Source organism: Phalacrocorax aristotelis, chromosome 2 (genome assembly GCF_949628215.1).
Source record: "Phalacrocorax aristotelis chromosome 2, bGulAri2.1, whole genome shotgun sequence".
Lineage (NCBI taxonomy): Eukaryota > Metazoa > Chordata > Aves > Suliformes > Phalacrocoracidae > Phalacrocorax > Phalacrocorax aristotelis.
In genome coordinates, this window is record NC_134277.1 from 102,582,862 (window position 1) to 102,602,243 (window position 19,382).

General features: G+C 41.8%; 2 protein-coding genes across 4 annotated transcripts; one reads left to right on the forward strand and one right to left on the reverse strand.

Annotated features, from left to right (window-relative positions):
• Nucleotides 1-49: 49 nt before the first annotated feature.
• On the reverse strand, nt 50-7,715 carry ACOT13 (acyl-CoA thioesterase 13). Its single transcript, XM_075085788.1, has 4 exons — nt 7,635-7,715; nt 4,450-4,634; nt 2,120-2,247; nt 50-171 (listed from the first exon to the last, which is right to left on the reverse strand). The coding sequence occupies exons 1-4, from the start codon at nt 7,713-7,715 to the stop codon at nt 50-52; spliced, it is 516 nt and encodes a 171-aa protein (XP_074941889.1).
• Nucleotides 7,596-14,634, forward strand: TDP2 (tyrosyl-DNA phosphodiesterase 2). Of its 3 annotated transcripts, XM_075084555.1 has the most exons (8): nt 7,786-7,937; nt 8,010-8,162; nt 8,235-8,332; nt 10,410-10,577; nt 11,921-12,012; nt 12,487-12,605; nt 12,986-13,156; nt 13,983-14,634. In XM_075084555.1, exons 1-8 carry the CDS (start codon nt 7,830-7,832, stop codon nt 14,262-14,264), a joined length of 1,191 nt encoding a protein of 396 aa, XP_074940656.1. In that variant the 5' UTR covers nt 7,786-7,829; the 3' UTR covers nt 14,265-14,634. The 3 variants fall into 3 exon arrangements, with proteins under 3 accessions (XP_074940657.1, XP_074940656.1, XP_074940654.1); XM_075084556.1 differs by having other exon boundaries at nt 7,596-8,162; XM_075084553.1 differs by having other exon boundaries at nt 7,786-8,162; nt 10,458-10,577.
• Nucleotides 14,635-19,382: the final 4,748 nt, after the last annotated feature.

Consider the following 19,382-nt stretch of genomic DNA (forward strand, 5'->3'; position numbering starts at 1 on the left):
TGTGTATTGAACTCAGTACCTCCTTCATTGTTGTCCTCTGCCTTTTATTTCAGTGATAGTCAAAATCACTCATGTGTTCCAGTGAAGGGGGTGGGTTTATAGTAGTTGGGGCAGCAGTTTTAATCCTCACTTCTATTTCCTTCACCTCTTGCGCTCTGCTACACAGGTAACCTATGGGAGAAAACTGGTAAACTTAAGATTGAGAAAAAAGATCACTGCAAATGCCAGGACATGTTAGAAGATGACCAGAACAGCAATTGCTAAATGCACCAGGTGCATCCACAAGCTATGATGGATCCTCTCTGTCTACTCATTCTAGTAATTGGAGAGGAGCTGGAAGTGTGTAAGACTCATAATAGGGCTCCAGGCAGAGGAAGCTGTAAAGTCAGAAACAATTTAATACAGTGAAGCTGAGTTCTGCTGAGCAAAGATTTAAAACAAAAAAGGTTGTTCCCATAATAAGTATCCTCATGGAACTGCTTTAGCAAAGCATTGTATCTGTAAATGGGATTCAGGGGTGATTCTGAGCATGAGCGCAAGTACTGGGGAAAAAATAATTACGAATGTACTGCTGAAGAGAGGATGCTCCTACTAGAAGTTCAGCCAGCCACAGGCATGCAAGCCACGTGCGCTTCTGAGACAGCCTCCAAGAAAAAGCTTTTGGTGAGAATGTATATACCACAAACAACTGTTGTAAACTTGCAGAAAAACCACATGCTGGTAGCCTGAGCCCCCAGTAGGTATTTTTTTAGAGAACTTCCATTGAAGGGTAAGTTATCAGCTGTATCACTTGTTTGAAGGTCATTTTGGAAGGATTGCTGGTACACAGAGAACTTGTTCAACTTCATATTGAAAATCAGCCTGCATGAATAGGTCACTTAACTCATCTGAACTTATTTCTTTAGGTTTAGGAATCCACAAAAAAAGCACTAACTGCACATTTAATCACAAAATTCACTGAAGGCAATGAGTCAACTTCCATGACAAAAAGGCTTATGCATGTCCTTCACTAGTGTAGATTAACTTTTGGAAATCTCCCACTAAAGAAGAAAAACTAAGGTCATGGTTTACATAAACTCACGCTGTCTATGTAGCATCGCTGGTTTTATTACAGTGTGACAGTCTTCCCAAGGATTGTTTGTCATCAGCTGAAGGAAGCAGTTAAACCTGTCCACAAGAGTGTGTGAGGAGAGAAGTCCTCAGCTGATGAATAGCAGCTTAAGTCTACCACATTCAACCCAGGGCAGACAATCTACAGCTTTAGCGTAAACAAAGGCTCACCAAATTTATTCTGATACATCTCTAACTCTCAGCTGATGATTTTTAAACAAATGTAGCCAGAACTTCAGGCAGGTAGTGGTGAAAAGCCCTAATGATGTAACTGTATTTTCACATTCAGGAATCCCAGGGAGATGATGAAATCCCAGGTGAGTTTGTGCACAAGAGTTCCACCACACCCTCTCTCAACCACTCCATGTTAGCAAGCTTTTACTTAGTGCAAAGAGATTACAAAACTATTAAATAATCTTTGAAAAGGTAGTTCCAGAAAGCTTTATTGAATACTTCGGAATTTGTTACGGCATCAGTAAATTACATTTTGTATTTGCCTCTTTATGCTTTCAAACCAGTTTCACACTGTTACAGGAACTCTGTATTACCATCCTACAGAGCAAGTAGCTTCGTTTGTAAGCATATATAGTGTTGTTTGAATGTGACTGTGACAGGCCTGAAGACAGGGTTGCTTTGTCACACCATGACACCACAGGCAAAGAAAACGGAGATCTAAAACACTGTCATGCTGGTAAACCATATGGCTCGTCCAAAGGCTCTTCCCTTCTGCTATCTTCACCAGAAAAAGATAGATGCATCCCCATGCTATCTCACACTTGTTCATCTCAAATAAGCACTAATTTTAGGCTTGTTGCAATTTTGATGGTAATTAAGAAATGTGTCTGATTATGGGAGTGAGACTAATTCGCTTTATATAGACTATCACAACTTTGTGCAGCTAATGTCTTATTGCATAAATGAGAAAATCTTTCCACATGGGATTCTTAAGCCCAACATGATTTTTAAATTACTTTCTTGTATTAATTTCCTAGATACTTTGTATGTCTACCTTGTGCGATTAACTTTCCTGTCGCCTTATTTGTTAAATCCACGCTGGCAAATGCAATGTTTCTTCCTTGCTTCAAAATCTGAGCTGTAATCAGTATCTCTTCTCCAATCTTAGCAGCAGAAGTATATCTTCAATGAAGAACAAAATGAATAGGTAAGAGGCCATACAGAGCACAAATCCAAAAATATTCCTGCATTTTAGATTATCATGAAGGGAATTAGCAGAAGCGAGTAAAGACACGTCTTCCTCTAACTGCCTGTTTGCAAATCCTCACTTCTTACAGCCCTTGAGTTCCTCTAAGTACTGCAGTGGTAATTCAGTAGAAGCGTCCTCTGAGAAAATGGAGGATAGAAACCCATTGGCTTGGTTCTGAGGAACAGTCTGTTTTGGAACAGAAACAATTGGGTATCAAAGATCTCAGTTAAAAGTTCAGCTCCAAGTCCTATTCCAGCCAGTGCTGGCTCCCCACAGCCTTTCTAAACCAGTCTGGCTGGTTCAGCTGCAAAATGTCTCTGTTACAAAGGCTCCATCCAGAAGGTTACTTCTGTATGGAAACTAAGCATAGGTTAGCTGCTTCCCATACCCTGGTCAGAGAAAGTCATGGAAATCTGGGAGGCCTTCAAAACTCCCAGGTTTAATGCTGTTTCTATTCATTAGATAACTGTTTTTATGTACGTAAGTAGGAAGGCGTGCTTTTAAAACACACTCTTTCTGAAATAGGAAGAAATTCCCCCACAAAACACCTGGAAAGAACTAGGAGGAACATGATCCAACCATTATCTGAGGTAAGGGAAGAATATTCAAACGTTAGAATTACAAAGAATGTGTAATTGCTGGATATAAATCCTATTGAGATAAATTTCATCAACCAGTCTATTTTTTTTTACCTGACACCATGTCAAAAGTATGTCAGTCATGCCTAATGCTGATACAGCACAAGCCCTGTTAGTTGACAGGGGGCAGGGTTTCAATCTTGGTACATTCTCAGAGGCTGCTGCTGATCCTCTTGTGATTAACAAAAAAAAAAAGTTTCACTGTTCCTCTGTTCATTCCATTACTGAAATAGCTTCCTCGTGACAACTTTTTAAAAAGGTGCTTCTCAAAAAGGAAAAAGTTGCATTATAGAAATATCTGCTATCCAATATCACTTGTTCAATGAAAGCAGTAGTCTGGGTTAAACAAAGCTATTAATACTGCTTCACATTACATGTCCTGAAGGTTATGCTACTCAGTCATTATGGGTCACCTTGAGAGAGAGCACTTCCTTAAGATTTTACCCCTCATGTAATTGGGTAGGCATACTTGATAGTGTAAATAATTCAGATGTTGGCCTCTTGTTATACTACTGTAGGGGGGGGAAAAAAAATCCCATAATCATAGGAGAATTTCAGGTTTTCATTTCCAGTAATTTCCTGGTCATCACAGCGGTAGCATAAAGCTTAAAATAGATGCTCCAGCCCCACCTGCCCAGTGGAGAAACCAGAGGGTGCTGGGGGGGAAAGGAAGGAACCTGGTGAAGATACAGCCCACTCCCCACACACTTCTAAAGTTTGTTTTCTTTTTTTCTTTAAAGACAATTTTGATGAGGGGTTACTTTTCCAACATTTTTAATGCTCTGTGTTAGTTATTCCAAGTAGGATTACTTTAGTTCCAACTAGTCATAATCTCTTCATTAAAAGTAATGAAGTAAAGCTGACCAGCTATAACAGCATAATGAAAGGTTTCAGAAGGACTCTGTTTTTTAAAAAAAAGACACTGTGCTTTAAATTTGCTTTACAGGAAGAACTATTATCAATATAAAACTATCTTTAAATGACCCAGAGCAAAGGAATCTTCCTCCAGTGAGAAATTATGATTCAATCTGTAATTGACCCTCTATGTGATCATACAACAGAGCTAAACTGTTTCCTGTTTTAATATTTTTCCTCTTAACATTTTTATGGACTAATACTAAAAGTTTTATAGAAAGGTGCTTGGCCTAGATTTTGGTGTTTGAGGACACACTCTAACATATCCTCACGTGCAGAAAGAGAAGTTGAGCCAATTTCATAAGACTAAAATTTACCACATATCAACATCCATTTACATTCTATGAATGAATGGGTGTTGTCTCTTAAACACATATAACAAATAAAAACTTAAGAAAGTCTGACTTAAATTTTGGGACCAAAAGGAAATATCTCCAAATACAACTCTTCTCCGCCCACCGATTTATCAAAACAAGACTTCTGAAAACAAAGAGAACACAACATGTCACACAATTGAGTCAATACCATGTTAGGGGAAGAAAAGTTAGTTATGTTCTGGTAAACATGGTAGATGATACCTACGTGATGTTCATGTCCACACTGACCCCAGGTGCTGCTCTTTCTGTGTACAACAATGCTGTTGTTGACACCACATCCACAAGTGTGGCTGTCAAACCGCCATGCAATGTGCCACCTCTGTTTGTATGCTCCTCCTCTACTTTCATTTCACAAACAACTTTTCCAGGAGTTGCAGAAAGAAGTTTCACCTGTATAAACAAGAAAAGGAATAAAAACCTTATTGACCACAGTACCAATGCCTGATACTGCCCTGAATCAAACTGAAAGTCAAGCTTGTTTAATTCTGGACTCCTGAGACAGATTAAAATCTGGAAAATACAGTAATTCAACTGTCACATTAAATTTTGAGCAGAAGACCGTTGCCTTAGAAAAATTATTTCTAGTGCAGATAAATATTTAAACTGACAGCTTCACGAAACTTCAATACTTTCTATGCCCTCAGGAACTGCTTAGGAGATATTCTTCTTTAATTTTTTCCTTTTGCTTTAATCTGTGACCAAAAAAACAGATTAGAGGGAACACAACACTGCTGTGACTCTGTGTACCGTAACTGTGAATGCATGTGTGTTAGCTCACAAAATGGAAACAAGACTGACGTTAATTCATTAATCATTATACTGGAGCAACCTCAATAAAAAAAACAATCAGTATTTTAAAATGAGCACTGGAAATACTAATCAGATTGGCCTCCCTGAACTGAAATTCATACTCCTAGGTAGAAGTATCCAAGGCTGTATCACACTGTATTACAGCATCATGACTTGTAGATCTGCTTTTATTCCAGCCCACTGGTGTTAAATGTTAAAAATTATAGTATATCAATGGCACCATGTTTTCCCCTGTAACCAACACAAGAAGCTGGATTTATGAGACCAAGAAGTTACTGCAATTCAGTATTTTAAAATCTTTTTTTCAAGTTTCTTCAGTCAGTAACACTATATTAAAAATCCAAACTATATTCTAAGTCTGAAAGCAGGTGCAAAACTGGGGTAAGTTCAGCATATGTATTTATACCTACAGCTGTCTCTGAAGTACCTTGAGACTGTCACAGATGAAATGTTGGCATAATATTTATTATAACTCCTACTAGTTTTCTAATTTTTTTACAAAGTTTTTTTAAGTTACATGTTTGCATACTGTATCAGCTGAGTTGACTTAAATCTCTTTAATCTTAAAAGGAATAAGGTTGAAATGCCTCCAGTTTCACTATTCCTGATTTATGATGCAGTACAAGAGTTCAGTTTCAGCCAATGCCCCTTTCTGACAGGTCAAAGTTTATCCAAATTTTGCACAGAAATGATGATGTAGTACACAGTCCACCTACCAATGGAAAAACCTGGAATTAAGCAGAAGGGAAATCACTGAGGCAGCGTCCTGATGTAGAAATAGCACTTTGATCGACGAAAATCCCAAGTCCTAAAGCAGGTATGCAGCACTGCACTGACTGGAGGCCTAAGTTTCTGACAATTTCTAATGAGGACTTTACTGCTGCCTGACACTGGGAGCAGATGGCTTCCACTGCCATCAGGGAGTGCTCCATTCCAGCAGCAAGGCAAAGAAAGCATCTGGTTTCATTTGTCTTTCATTGCTCTGCTCTGTCACTAGCTGCCTGCTCTCCTTAACAAAAATAGTTCAGCATTTGAATGCTTCCAGGACTCACACAGCCAGAGCTGCTGGCTTGTACTTCCGCAGCTCTTCTGTGCCTGTCCACCCACGTGTCTGTCTCAGTGAACGATATGCTGCTTTGGCTTCCAGCCCCTACTGCGATGCATTATTCCTCTGGAGAAAGGGCTTTAAAACCCAGTGTTAAGTCCTATATAGATACCACATTGGAATTAAACCAGAAACTAAGTCTGGAGCTGAAAAGTTTCAGACTAAAATCTGTCTTCTCCAGAACAGTAAAAACCTTGAGTCATATTTAGTTATGGTAAGAAAGACTTCAGGTCCCTCCCAGAAAAATGGCAGACATTTTAAACAAAACTGTACTTTTATTGTTGTTATGATTATGTTCATAGCATCATACTTCTGGAAGGAGATTCCAGAAAAAGTCAAGTATTCTGGACCAAGGCAAGAAGGCTGTCCCCCAAGGATCATTTCCAGGCTGCTACCTTTATAAGCTGAAATACTGCATTTGTTCTCCACTTAGGATTTTAAGGTAAATGAGAGTAAAGTTATCACAGTAAAGTGGTGACTAGCAACTAATTGGAGTTCTAGGTAAAGATAAAGGAACCTCATAATCTTAAAGCTTTATATTTTTGTATACAAGACCAAAATGTCTTGGGGAAACAAGATAGTAAGAGTTGTTTTGCAAAGAGTTACTTTCTATTAAATGTATTGGATCATGGAGCTGTCAATGAAAGCACCACTTGCTCCTCTACAATGCAAAAGACATAACTTTTAAAATGGTTGTTTTTCTTAGCCACATTTACTGCTTCTCTCCATGCCACGGTTACACAAACAAATAGAAATGAAACACGGAATTTTAGCATTGTAAAACTTAATGAAGTACACTTCGCAGACCCACCCTCCGCAGGAGCTCAAGAACACCTCAGCTACGTTACTGCACGCTACAACATTTAAGAAGACACAGTAAGGTCATTTCAACTTTTCTGATCATAATGTAGCATTACGTTAGAGCCGTACCAGTCGAATACAGTTCTTTATACCGAGCCTTGTTAGAAGCCCACAGAACACTTCAGTGCTTGTGTTTGCAGTATCACTCCAACGTGAAGTGTCAGATGCTATGATGAGCAGATTTTATTTTCAAACAGAGAAGAGTAACAGTTTATTGCATAAACCAACAGTGCTGTGAGTTAGCTCAGTCACAGGTACCATGAAGGAATGAATACTAGTTACTCAATAACTTTCCGTGAGGGAAAGCTACTCAGCACATTCCTTGCCTTCGGAGAGGTACCGGAGGGCAGCTCTAGCGTTTGAGGCACTGGGTAAAAGCTGTGTTTTCTGCCGCCCGTTACCACCACGGCCACACACCCGGCTCGGAGGCCCCGAACCCGAGGTGCACAAGGGCATGCCCGGGCCCCCGAAGGGCGTGCCGCCGCGGTCGGAGTGGGGTTCGGCTAACCCGCCCCAGGCCTCCAGTTAGAGCCTGCCGTTAACAGCGGCCGCCGGCGGCGGGCCGCCCTCGCCTGCCCTGCGCCCCTCCTGAGGGCCACGCCGCCCGCCCGTACCTTGCGGAGCACCCGGTCGAAGCCCTGCGACTCCACCATGTGCTTCATAACCTCCCTCAGGCTCTCCACCGTGAACCCCATGCCTGCCTGCAGCCCGCCCCGCCGACTGCCGCCCGCCCGCGTCCCGGAACGGCAACCTCGGCGGGCGGGGCTTCCCCCCGCCTTCCGCCCGCAGCGCCCTGCCGCCTGGGAGCTATGGAGCTGGAGCCGGCGGTGGCGGAGGGGCGGCGAGAGGGGGAGGACGATGATGCGGCCCAGTGCCCGCCGGCGGGGGAGGACGATGATGCGGCCCAGTGCCCGCCGGCGGGGGAGGACGATGATGCGGCCCAGTGCCCGCCGGCGGGGGAGGACGATGATGCGGCCCAGTGCCCGCAGGCGGGGGAGCCGCTGCCAGCGGCGGAGGAGGAGGCGGCGGCGTTACACCTCGCCAAGCGGAGGAGAGTGCTGTGCTCCGAGTTCGCTGCCATCACCAGCAGCGACGCGGCGGTGGCGCGCACCTTCTTGGCCGGCAATGACTGGCACATGCAGGTACGCCCTGGGTCGGCGGGGCTGCCCCTTCCCCTTCCCCTTCCTTCCCTGCCATCTGCCTCTGTGTTTCAGAGGGCGCTGAACGCCTATTTCGAGCCGCCGCTGGAGGAGGAGGCGGCGGTGCCAGCGGCGGGCGGGGTGCCGCCGGCCTGCGCGGGCTCTGGCAACTGGTAAGCGACCCCGGGGCGGGGGCGGTGCGTGTGTGTGACCGGAGGAGGCGGCTTCGGGGGCCGGGCGGGGGCGAGGGGAGCGGTTCCGCCGCCCTCCCGTCTCCCCCCAGCTGCAGGCAGGCCCCCCTCCGCTGGCCGGTGCAGGTGCAGGCCCCCCCCGGCGGTGCGGCAGCCAGCTCCCGGGTCGTGGCGTCCCGCGGGGCGCAGCGCTCCCCGCCCCGCTGACCTCGCACCGCGGCCGGCGGGGAGCTGGGCAGGTGGTTTCCGTTCCTTACGTTTATGTTTCCGCACTAGTTCTCGTCGTTTCCTAAGGCTGCCCCCTTCGTGGGGAATAGCCAGCTCCCCTTGAGAGTCTGTCAGGCTTGCGGGCTGTGCTTTCCCTCTGTGGGTGCCTCAGCCGCCTTCATCTGGGCTAGTAGGTTGTGAGCCTTTCAGAGAAGGGACAGGTAATTTTCCATTCGTTGTCTTGTGTAGCAATACATAAGCATATTTTACTGTACGCACGCACATTTATATGTGTGAAAACTGTGTCATGTATGACATGTGTTTGTGTTTCTGTAAATAAAACCGATGTGTACATGCACACCTTGTTAAACGTACCTGTGGAAGTTAGGATCTGAGATCTGTGCCTTAGACACACTGACAATCTCATGACATGCCCTTAGGGCATACCGAAGGTATTGAACTGCATGTGGAATTGAACTTTTACAGATCCCTGCCATTCACAGTCCTGAGGGAACCTTTTTCTCCTATAGATTTATTTATTACAGGCTTGCATGTTATCAAGAAGAGCCCTTTTCATCTTTATAGTTATGAATAAGCTGTATTTGATAACAGCATACCTGTTTTTGCTTCGTATATATGTATGAAAAAATGCAAGCCTACTGATCATTAGCATTGTTCTCCAGGTAGTCCATGATGAGTCAGAATATACCGGGTTCAAATTAGCAGCACCTTTTTATTTTCTAGCCTCTGTCTGTCTTTGCACTGTGGGTTCTGTCTTGAGCTGTTGTATGCAGGGTGTGTTGGGAGGGAGGACCTCCCAGTCAGGGGAAGATCACTGCAGACCACATAGACTTTCATATTTCATCTCATAATCCTTCAGGTTACAGTATATATGTAAAAAGTAATCATGGAAGTATTGGAGGCATATACCACGTTATTTACCTTCTTAAATATCCCTTAGCTTTCCCTCCTTTGTCGGCTTTCCTTTTTTGGTTCAGTGTAGATTACATGTACCTGGGTAGCAGAATCCTATGTTTTTTGTGCAGCACCAAGTACAAAACTAGTCCTAAGTTCTAGGGAAAGGATTTGTTTTGGTTCCAGGCCTTATTTTCATGTGTCCATACAAATTCTGTGTTTAAAAACAAAACTCTAGTATCCCAGCTTTGCCAACATAAAGTTTGTGTAGTCTTAGCTGTACTATTTAATGTATTTTGTTACAGACTTCCCTTTCCTCAAGGAATTTACATTGTATCAGACTTTGGCAGTGTTGTTTAGTCTTTATCAAAAGAACAGGGTAGACTGGGCCTGTGTTTTCCAGGTGGGGTTTGGGGTAAATATTCCCAAAGAAAAGGACTATCACAGAGTGAGTTTGCACATGTACCTCCCCAGGCGGTTCAGCAATTGCAAAAGAATCTCAGCTGTACTACAAAGACGGGCATGTAAAAGAAAGTCCTGGCTGCAGTTGTTTATTTCTAATGTGCTGGAAAGTGTTTGGAAAACTAATATACACAGCCTGCTGGGGAAAGAGTTGAATTACTCAAGTGGTTTGGATTACATCGGTTGCTGTCTGATGAACTTAAATCAGACTGGTAAATGTTATCTTGTGTCTATAAGGAGGAGGAAAAACGCTTACCTTCACCTGTGTACTAAGGCTCTGTATGACTGAGGTCTCTAGGTTTTAGTTACTGCACTTTTAAATTACGTTGAGATAAATATATGTTAACTTACTTGTTGGGAAAGTTTTAGGTGGCCACCTGTAAGTTGTGGTGGGTCTAAAACAAGAAGATAAGGGATGTAATTGCAGGAGGAATAGTATTATGCATGTTGACAAACAAGTAAATTCTCTCTTTAGTATTGACCTCACAGCAGATGCAACCACTAGTAATGCCAATGTCAACAGTGCAGACTCGAAGCAACAAGAAGATGACAGCTGCTTCTCACTGATAACCTGGAACATTGACGGGCTGGATCTAGGAAATCTAAAAGAACGAACTAGAGGAATCTGTTCTTACCTGGCGTTGTAAGTGTAGCTTCATCTCTGTATTGTCATGTACCCAGCTTTAAAGGAAAAAGCAACCTTCTTGGTTTAGATACTTACAAATCTTCACGCCCAAGTTACCTTAATGTTAGGTGCAACAATACAAGCACTTTATAAATCCTAAAGAGCTGAACAAAAGTTGGTACACTGGTTGAAAGAGATGTCAACCTGTGCAGCATCCCGGAGGTTAGATATTTTGCGATGGCAACATTAAAAAGCTTTTATGTAATGAACAATATTGTTCAAGTGGTAGTCACACATCAAGAGCATACTTCCATCCTGTACATGAGGGAAGGATAAAACTCCAAGAAACGTGTTTGTCTCATTCCACTAGTATGGATAACTTCACGCTAGAGCAAACTGTTTTCAACAACAAAAAAGATTATTTTTTTTTTGTGAAATGTGGCTCTCTTGCCATTTCTGTTACTTGTCTATCAAAAAAGAAAATGTGCAAGGTAAGATAAAAGCAATAGAATCTGTGAGTACCTTTTATAGTTGCACCAGTGGAAGCCTCCCATGAATGTATTTATGAGCAGTTTAACAGTTACATAAGTTGATTTTTCTTACTACAGTAACTTATCAGTGTAAATTAAATGATTGAAACAAGTGATAGTTTAAGTTCCTCTTAAAACAGCAGAAACCCCTTAACTAAGTCAGTTTTCACTTGATTTTGTTAATCTGGGGTGACTATTTTTCTTCTGTAAGTAAGGCCTTAGGTTTGCCCTTCACCTGCTTAGAGGAGAGCTGTTCAGCAGTGTAACAAAAATCGGGACAGCTGTAAAGCCATGTCTAAATCAGCATTTTCAGGGCTGCTGCCTCACATGAACTGTTACTGACTGCGCAGATCTAAGAAATAAAAGAGCTTGCATCGATGACACAGGAGAAAATGAATGGCAGGTTACCTGAGGGGATCTGTTGTAAGGGAATGAGGTGGCAGTTGGAATCTCCTGGAGAACTTAGATGTTGCAGAACTTGTTCCAAAGCCGCTTTGCAGCTGCTTAAGTTGAATTCCTCATGTACGCAGTATATGAAACCTGTGCAAATGTTTGCAAGATCAAGGTATAAGGAAGCCATGCATTTCATTACCATGTCAGTTCCATGTCCATAATAATTACTGCTTCCTCCCTTTTAACAATGGCAATGTGTCTACATGCTGCTAAATATGATGGAGAGACTTTTCTTTTTTTAAAAAACACATTCTTACCATATCTAGGAAGATGAGGACATGATGCACCTCAAATCCCTGACCCTGTTCCCTTTGGTCTCAGAGTGTAACAGTACGACCTTTCAGCAGTTAATTTAAAATCTTGTCTTGCCGATTTCAGATACAGTCCAGATGTTGTGTTTTTACAAGAGGTTGTCCCGACACATCTCTGTCTTCTACAGATGAGAGCAGGCAGTTACACTATTATTCCAGGTAAGAAACAACCCCCAGTTTCTGGAGACAGAAACTGGAAAAAGTAAGTTTGGTTTTATTCTGTCTCCCTTGCCAAAATCTCTGACCATTTGTAGGAATGAAAACGGTGAAGTGAAGAAGGAAGCACTTAAATTACTTTCTGTGTTTTGATATTATGATATAGTTTGATGCAAATTATTCATGTGAAAAGGTTGCTTGCCTGGTGGTTTCCTTTATTTCTTCTGCTTTTTGAAAGTCTGATAGCAAGGGTAGCCAAAAAAGTACCATAGGTAAGTCATTTCTTAAATGTTTGCATTTAAAAAATCTGAAAAATTCTCACCGCTGTTATGAAACTTTTAACTAATAACTTTGTACATCTTAGAAATTGACGTGATTCTTCCCAGATCATGGTAGAAAGGTCTCTTTCAGAACCTTAACTTCTTTATGGCATGGCAAAAGGTATCCTTGACCATTTCTTTCCCTTTTCCTCTTTAGGTAACATAGATGGCTATTTCACTGCCATAATGTTAAAGAAATCGAGAGTGAAGCTACTGAAACATGAGATAGTACCTTTTCCAACAACCTCCATGATGAGGAACCTTTTGGTTGTGCATGTGAGTGAGTCCGTATGTACTAAACAGCTGTATTTCTGCCTTCAGAATGAAAAAAATCCCAGGAAAAGCTGGACTGGCTTTACTCTCTGACAGTCTCAAACAGCAGAAAACCTTCTCCTCCAAACATACAGAGTTGCATTTGATACTAACAAACTTAAATCTTTTGTGTACGTTACTGGCCGTAATTTGTTTTCAAGTCTTATGACCTCTGAAAAACAAAACTAAAAGCCTGTTAACCTCCTGCGAGCCACTTTTCTTCAATGTAAAACTAATATTAACCAGAGCTCTGTCATTCAGTAATTTACTCTGTGATTAGATTTTGTCTTTGAACTTCTTATCATGGTGTGGATATTAACATTGCCTCTTTGTTTCATGCATAGGTGAGCATATCTGGTAATGAACTTTGCCTTATGACCTCGCATCTGGAGAGCACCAAAAATCACTCTAAGGAGCGTTTGAAGCAACTGCAAATAGTGTTAAACAAAATACAGGAGGAGTCTGAGTCCACCACTGTTATATTTGGAGGGGATACAAACCTCAGAGACAGTGAGGTAAATAGAAATAAGCAGCCTTGTTATTTTGAGACGGTATTACGACAAAATCTTCTCAGGCTTTTCTGTCGCCTTTATGAGAAATGGCCTGCTTAGGCAGAACAGAGATAGGCAACATATATTCTTAAAGTGGAAGCATGACTAAGTAGAAGTTGTGGCATTGCTATGCTGAGGCATTGTTATAGCTGAGGTGATGTATATGAAGAGGAGCTCCCACCCCCCCAAGAAAATGCTTTAATTGGCAATATTTATATCTCGGGATAGTTGATGAAGTTTTGACTTCAAAAGCATCTCATTTTGAGAACCTGTTCTTTACTTGCTCAGCTCTCCAGTTCTCAGAGAGTTAATGCCTGTAGAATCAATGAAAGAGTAGGGTGCTCTGGAGAAATAGATCTCGGGAGCTTAAAATTAATCCCCTATCATCGAGACATTCAAAATTAGAAGTCGTTTTTGGCCACTGATACTAAAAGTGAAATTTGTGCATAATTTCTAAAGGGTCAGTGTTTCATCTTTTTCCCTGTTGTGAAATTTCATTGCAGTGAATTGGAATGACATTGTTTCCAAGAACACAGTGTTGACCCCCGTATCTCAAAATTTCAGAGCTGAACATTTATTTTGTAACATGTTTTTGATTTAGAAAATACTACAGGAATTGGTCATGCTTTAGAGTATCCTGAGAAATGCCACAGTTTAGGAATGTCTCCAATATCTTTGTTTTTAAGCACTCATGTTTTGCAGAAAAAAGTGATACTGTGACAGCTCAGTTTTTGAAGGTAAAATTTGTGGATTCAGTATATTGTGGATTTTTACCCCCTTCTACTTTCAGGTTACTAAGCTAGGTAAGTTACCAAACAACATTATGGATATCTGGGAGTTTTTGGGTAAACCGCAACACTGCCGCTATACTTGGGACACCCACTCCAATACCAACCTGGATGCAGAGTACAAGTGCAAGATGAGGTTTGACCGCATTTACTTTCGGCCTGCAGCAGACGGGGGACATATTATTCCACGAAGTATGGACTTAATCGGATTGGAAAAACTAGACTGCGGCAGATTCCCTAGTGATCACTGGGGTCTTCTGTGTAACTTTGATGTGATATTATAAAAGAGGAAAAAGGCTTGCATTGTTAGTTTTTACATGATGTGTTCCTGATTTTACAGAACTTTGCCCTTTCAGTTTAAGTAGGGCATGTGTAAATTTTCAACCCTAATGCATTCTCTGCTCTGGACTTATCTGGAATGGCTTCATTTCAAGTCAGAGCTCCCTTTTCCTCCTTGTATGCATCTGTTCTTGAATCACACTTTTAAAAATATTTATTTTAAACAATGCCCACAAATACAAAAACAAATTCTAATTTTAAAATAGGAGGAAAAACCTGTAAATACAACTAATAAACATACCCGTGGTTTAAAACACACTTTTATTTTGGCATGTATTATAATCTCATAATAAATGCTTTTTTATTTTAAGAATACTTTTATTATGCCTGCTTTGTTTCTTTTCTAGCCATTTCCATCATCCTTTACAACTCCATCTTTTGTAGGGTATTAGCTTCTCAAGTTTTATGTTATATGTATGTACACCTTCAGGCAAGACAATAAAGCAGCTGAGGAAAGAATGACTAGGTGCTCACAGAAGAAGGGTTTCTGAAGTAAGAATTAAACTAATACTGAACAGATTTAAGAACGATATGCCTTCTGTTCGACCAGAAAAGGATATAGGCAGGTGCATGGAAGTTGTTCACTTGGGATGGTGTATACCTTACTTTGTGTTTATTAACCTGAATATGAGTTGCAGATTAAAACGTATTATTTTTCCAGTGAGCTCCTAGAAACAATGCTCTTAAACTGTTGTGCAAAGCCCAAGCAGCACAAGGTCTCACTGACTTTGCAATCGATCAAACAGGCTTTCATACTGCAAGAACTGTGTGATCAATCTTGTAGGAGTTGTTTTATAGATGTGCAAAGTACTCAGCTGATTTAAAATGGAAAGTCTAACTTTCTAATGTGAAGTTCAGTGCACAGGCATGGAGAGGAAGCATAGACAACCCATGTCAGTGACACAAAGTGAACACAGAGACTGACAGCCTAAATTCCTTTACTTGTTGTTGTTGTATGGCTTCTTTGTAAGCTTTGGGCTTAAGAACAAACTTGTATTTTGCTGTGTTTCTGTGGTGGGTTGGCCCTGGCTGGTAGCCAAGCTCCTATCCAGCCGCTTGCTCGGTCCCCTCTTCCCTAGTGAAATGGGTGGAGGAAATAGGAAAAACAGAAACAAGAAAGCTCGTGGACTGAGTCAAAGACAGGGAGATCGCTTACCAGTTACCCTCAATACAGATATTTAATTACTGATTTGGGTATTGGGAAGGAAGATGATGAACGTTAAAATACACCTTTTCTCTCCCCTTTCCCTGGCTCGGTGTTACTCTAGGCTCCTCTCCTCCCCCTTGTTATCACCGCAGGTCACACTCTGACCCTTCAGCAAGGTAAGGAGCAGCACAGGAGGGGCTTATGGTTGGTTGGTGCACAGACATGCCTCTTGGCCATGCCCTCCCTCTCCCGCTTCTCTGCTCCAGGTAGGTCCTCCACAGACCCAGGCAGCATAAGCTCTGCCATGGAGCACCTCCTCCTCCTCTGACCTTGGTGTTGCCTCTGCTGTTTCTCAACTCTTCTTTTTCCCCACTTCCTCTGCCTGCCCAGCATTTTCTGCCCTTTCTAATATGCTTTCCCGCAGGTGATGGCACCTTGGCTGCAGGGCCCAGCGGTGGGTCCGTTGCAGCTGGCTGGAACCTGCCCAGGACAGCTCCAGCCTCTCCTCACAGATTGCAGCCCCCGAGCCCTCCACTGCCAGTGCCTGGGCACCTGTGCCCACTGCAACCTTAAAAAAGAGAAAAGCATCTTCTCCCACACACAAACAGTGGTAGCATCCCCCTGCAGCCCTTCCCGCTCAGCAAAGAAAGCTCTGACTCTTATTTCTTAGCCGAACGCATCTGCCTGCGTGCTCTGATCAGTCAAGCACAGGGGAAGAAGCATGTCCAAACACTGCCCTTCCCGCCTCTGTCTTGCACCCTGAAAACAGCAAGTGGGGCTTGGTGCAATACCAGGCAGCAGGAGACAAATTTGTGGATCCCGACCCTGAAAGGGTCAGGATCCTCAACCAGCTCCTCCTCGTTCCATGAAGGGGAAGGCCTGAGGTAGGTGTGTTTTTCCGCTGATTCGACAGGAGGCCTATGTGACCTTGCTAAACAAGCAAATAAATCCTGGGAGGTTAATTCACCTCCACAGAAATCAGCTGCAGCAATCTCCTTTCTGCTTTTGCTTCTTTAAACATCAAACCCCAAATTCCTTGTACTAAAGGTAAAAGAGGCCAACCTGTTTGGGGAAGGATGTCCAAATCCTTGCGTCCTGCTTATGCTCAGCATATCCCATTATTTTGTAATTACTCCGCTTCAGAAACAAGGGGGGAGAAGTCACTGATACTTTTTTTTTAACTCATGTCATGCCCGTGACCTCTTCTTTCTATTCCCAAATAAATAGTTCTATAAAAAAGTGCAAAATACCTACAACTGCCAATATTTTCCTTTTGGGTTTAAAATGGGGCTGGCGCAGTCACACCTCCTGACTTGCTGCGTGCTCTCTTCTTCCTCACCAAGAGTCTTCAAAGAAATGTCACAGGGTTTGTTTCGCCACTTAGGCCTCCTCCCCCTCCCCAGTAGTTACAGCCAAAGGATTTGTGGGGAAGGTGAAGGCAGGGGACAACGGTTTCACTTTCATAAAGGGGTTGGAGAAGGGGAAAGCAGAACTGATGCTGTAAGTTGGCAAATGTAAGAACCCTCTAAAACTCAGTTTGTAGTTTTGGAAAGCAGGCATTCTTCATCGTGGAGCTGGGCACACAGGGGCTCGCTCTGCCTGGTGTGCGCACCCAGTTGCTCTACTACAGCAGAGATGCTCTACTACAGTGGTTATATGCAATCAGAACATACATATTCATTAGATTACTAGAAAATTATTATCATATTAATACTATTCTTGGAACTCATTAACATATGCAAATGTCCTTAATGTGTGCACATTCATGTTTATTGGTGGTCTTCCAGGGTCCTCTGGTGGTCGTGGATAGTCTTCCTCACCGTGTCTGCTGGTTGAACTCAGTCTCCGGGCAAGCTCAGTTCATTTTTGGCTAGGTTACACAACTCTTACTGATACTAAACTAGCTTATTCTAGTGCATTTCCCTGATCGATTCTACTCAAGGATACAGTGTCTCCAGACTCCCTCCTATCTAATCATATATAGCAATTTCTAAGACTATCTTATTTGTAAAGTTTTGCAAGTATTCCAAACTTAGCTACTTTGCTCCAATTAGGGGAGGCCATATGTTCTTCTGAAGCTCATATCAGGCATTACAATAAACTCATGCTTCCTCACAAGAAACACCTTCTGTATTATGGCTGCTTTTATTTATGTGGCTGCACCTTCTGGACTCTTTTGGAAGAGATGAGAAAGGCTGATTGCTGCTGTTCTAGAATAGGTTTTTAATTTGGGGAAGAAAAAACTGGAGAAAAAGGGTTCAGAGCAGCGCGTGACTTAGCTCAATGCCTAAATTCTAGACTCATCTCTAGCATTGACTAACTGATCCCTCCTCTGATCAGCAGTCTTTCTTAACCTTTGAAATAGATAGTGAGTGGGGACATAATATTTTTATTAGGAACAAGTAAAGACATAACACTTTGTAAGGGCCAATTTATTTTTCTAATTATAAAAGTTAGGCAAGAGGAAGACTGTATTCAGTGCAATTAGTGGTTAGTCATTCTTTCAGAATGAGGAAATTATGCATACAGCCTTTAAAACTCTTCTTGAACTACAGAAGAAGTGATAATACTTAAATAAATTTAAGCAGACAAATGCTAAATGTTTTACTATCGGATGTAAAGCATATATCTTTAATTAGATATACTTTAAACCACTTAATAAGCATCCAAATTGCTGGCATTCAAGATCAATCAGAGCCCTTAAATTAATTTGCCTCTTAATTTAATCAGTGATATAAAAGGTAAATATCTGCTGAATATGGCAACTAAAACTTAAAGGATAGAAACAACAAAGTTAAACCAAGCAAAAGATTTCTTGGCCTACAACTTGTAGTTTGATTAATTTTCCTGATTCAGTAACATAATATTATGGCATCTATACATCCCAAAGGACTTACACAAACTTGTGAATGTGAGAAAAACACAATAACTCTCCCCTATAAATAATCAACATCAACAATGGACCTTGTGGAAATAATGTACTGTGGAGGCATTATTTTACTAATACTTCGATTCAGGTATCAAAAGAAGTAATTTCTTCTGAGGATCCAGCCAGTCTTAAACATTTCCACATCAAAAGACCTTGACCTTACTAAAAGAGAAGAGATATATGCATAGAACAAAATAAAGATATGTTAAACATCTAGGGAGGTAAATAATAAATAGATGAATTAAAGAAAAATGGAAAAAAATAGTAGCAGTCAAAACCACAGTAACAGCAGAAAACTACGTTATCATGATTGAAAATTTATACCTAAAGAATATGTATGGTCTTGACTGTAGGGAGTAATCAGAAACTATAATAAAGATTTGTTTTACAAAGGCAAAGTGAGTGGAAGATTAAAGCCATAACACACATCATATGTGGGTTTGGAAGTCAATTTGATACAAGAACTGACAAGACATACCCAAAATTACTTGATCAAAATACAAACATGATCACCTGTATTACGGCAACACCTGCAGAGCCCATTGTTATGGTTGCTGTACAGAATAAAAGATGAGAATAATTATGCAGAAACAGATGGGCTGTGTTTTGATGAGGAAATGCCATGATTTTCAGTTGTATCAACTCAGCATGGTTGAAAAACTCCACAAGGGTCATGCTATCACTTCTGCATATATCTTAATGTGTTTTTACCCAGTGGTGGGCAATCCAGTACAAAATCGTGCTGAAGACACAGTGCCTGTGGGTGCTGCCTTGAAATACCCAGCGCAGGCAAGCCCCATGCAGGGGTTATGGAGCAACTTCATGTAACTCCTTTAGGGTAGATTTCCCAGGTTTTTGTTCACAAAGTGTATAATGAAGACTCATTAAGGAATAGTCATAAATATCATCTTTTTATTTCTTGGAGACAAGGCTTGTTGTGTAACATCAGCTCAGAGAAAAGAGAATCCCAGCAACTGAGAAGCCATC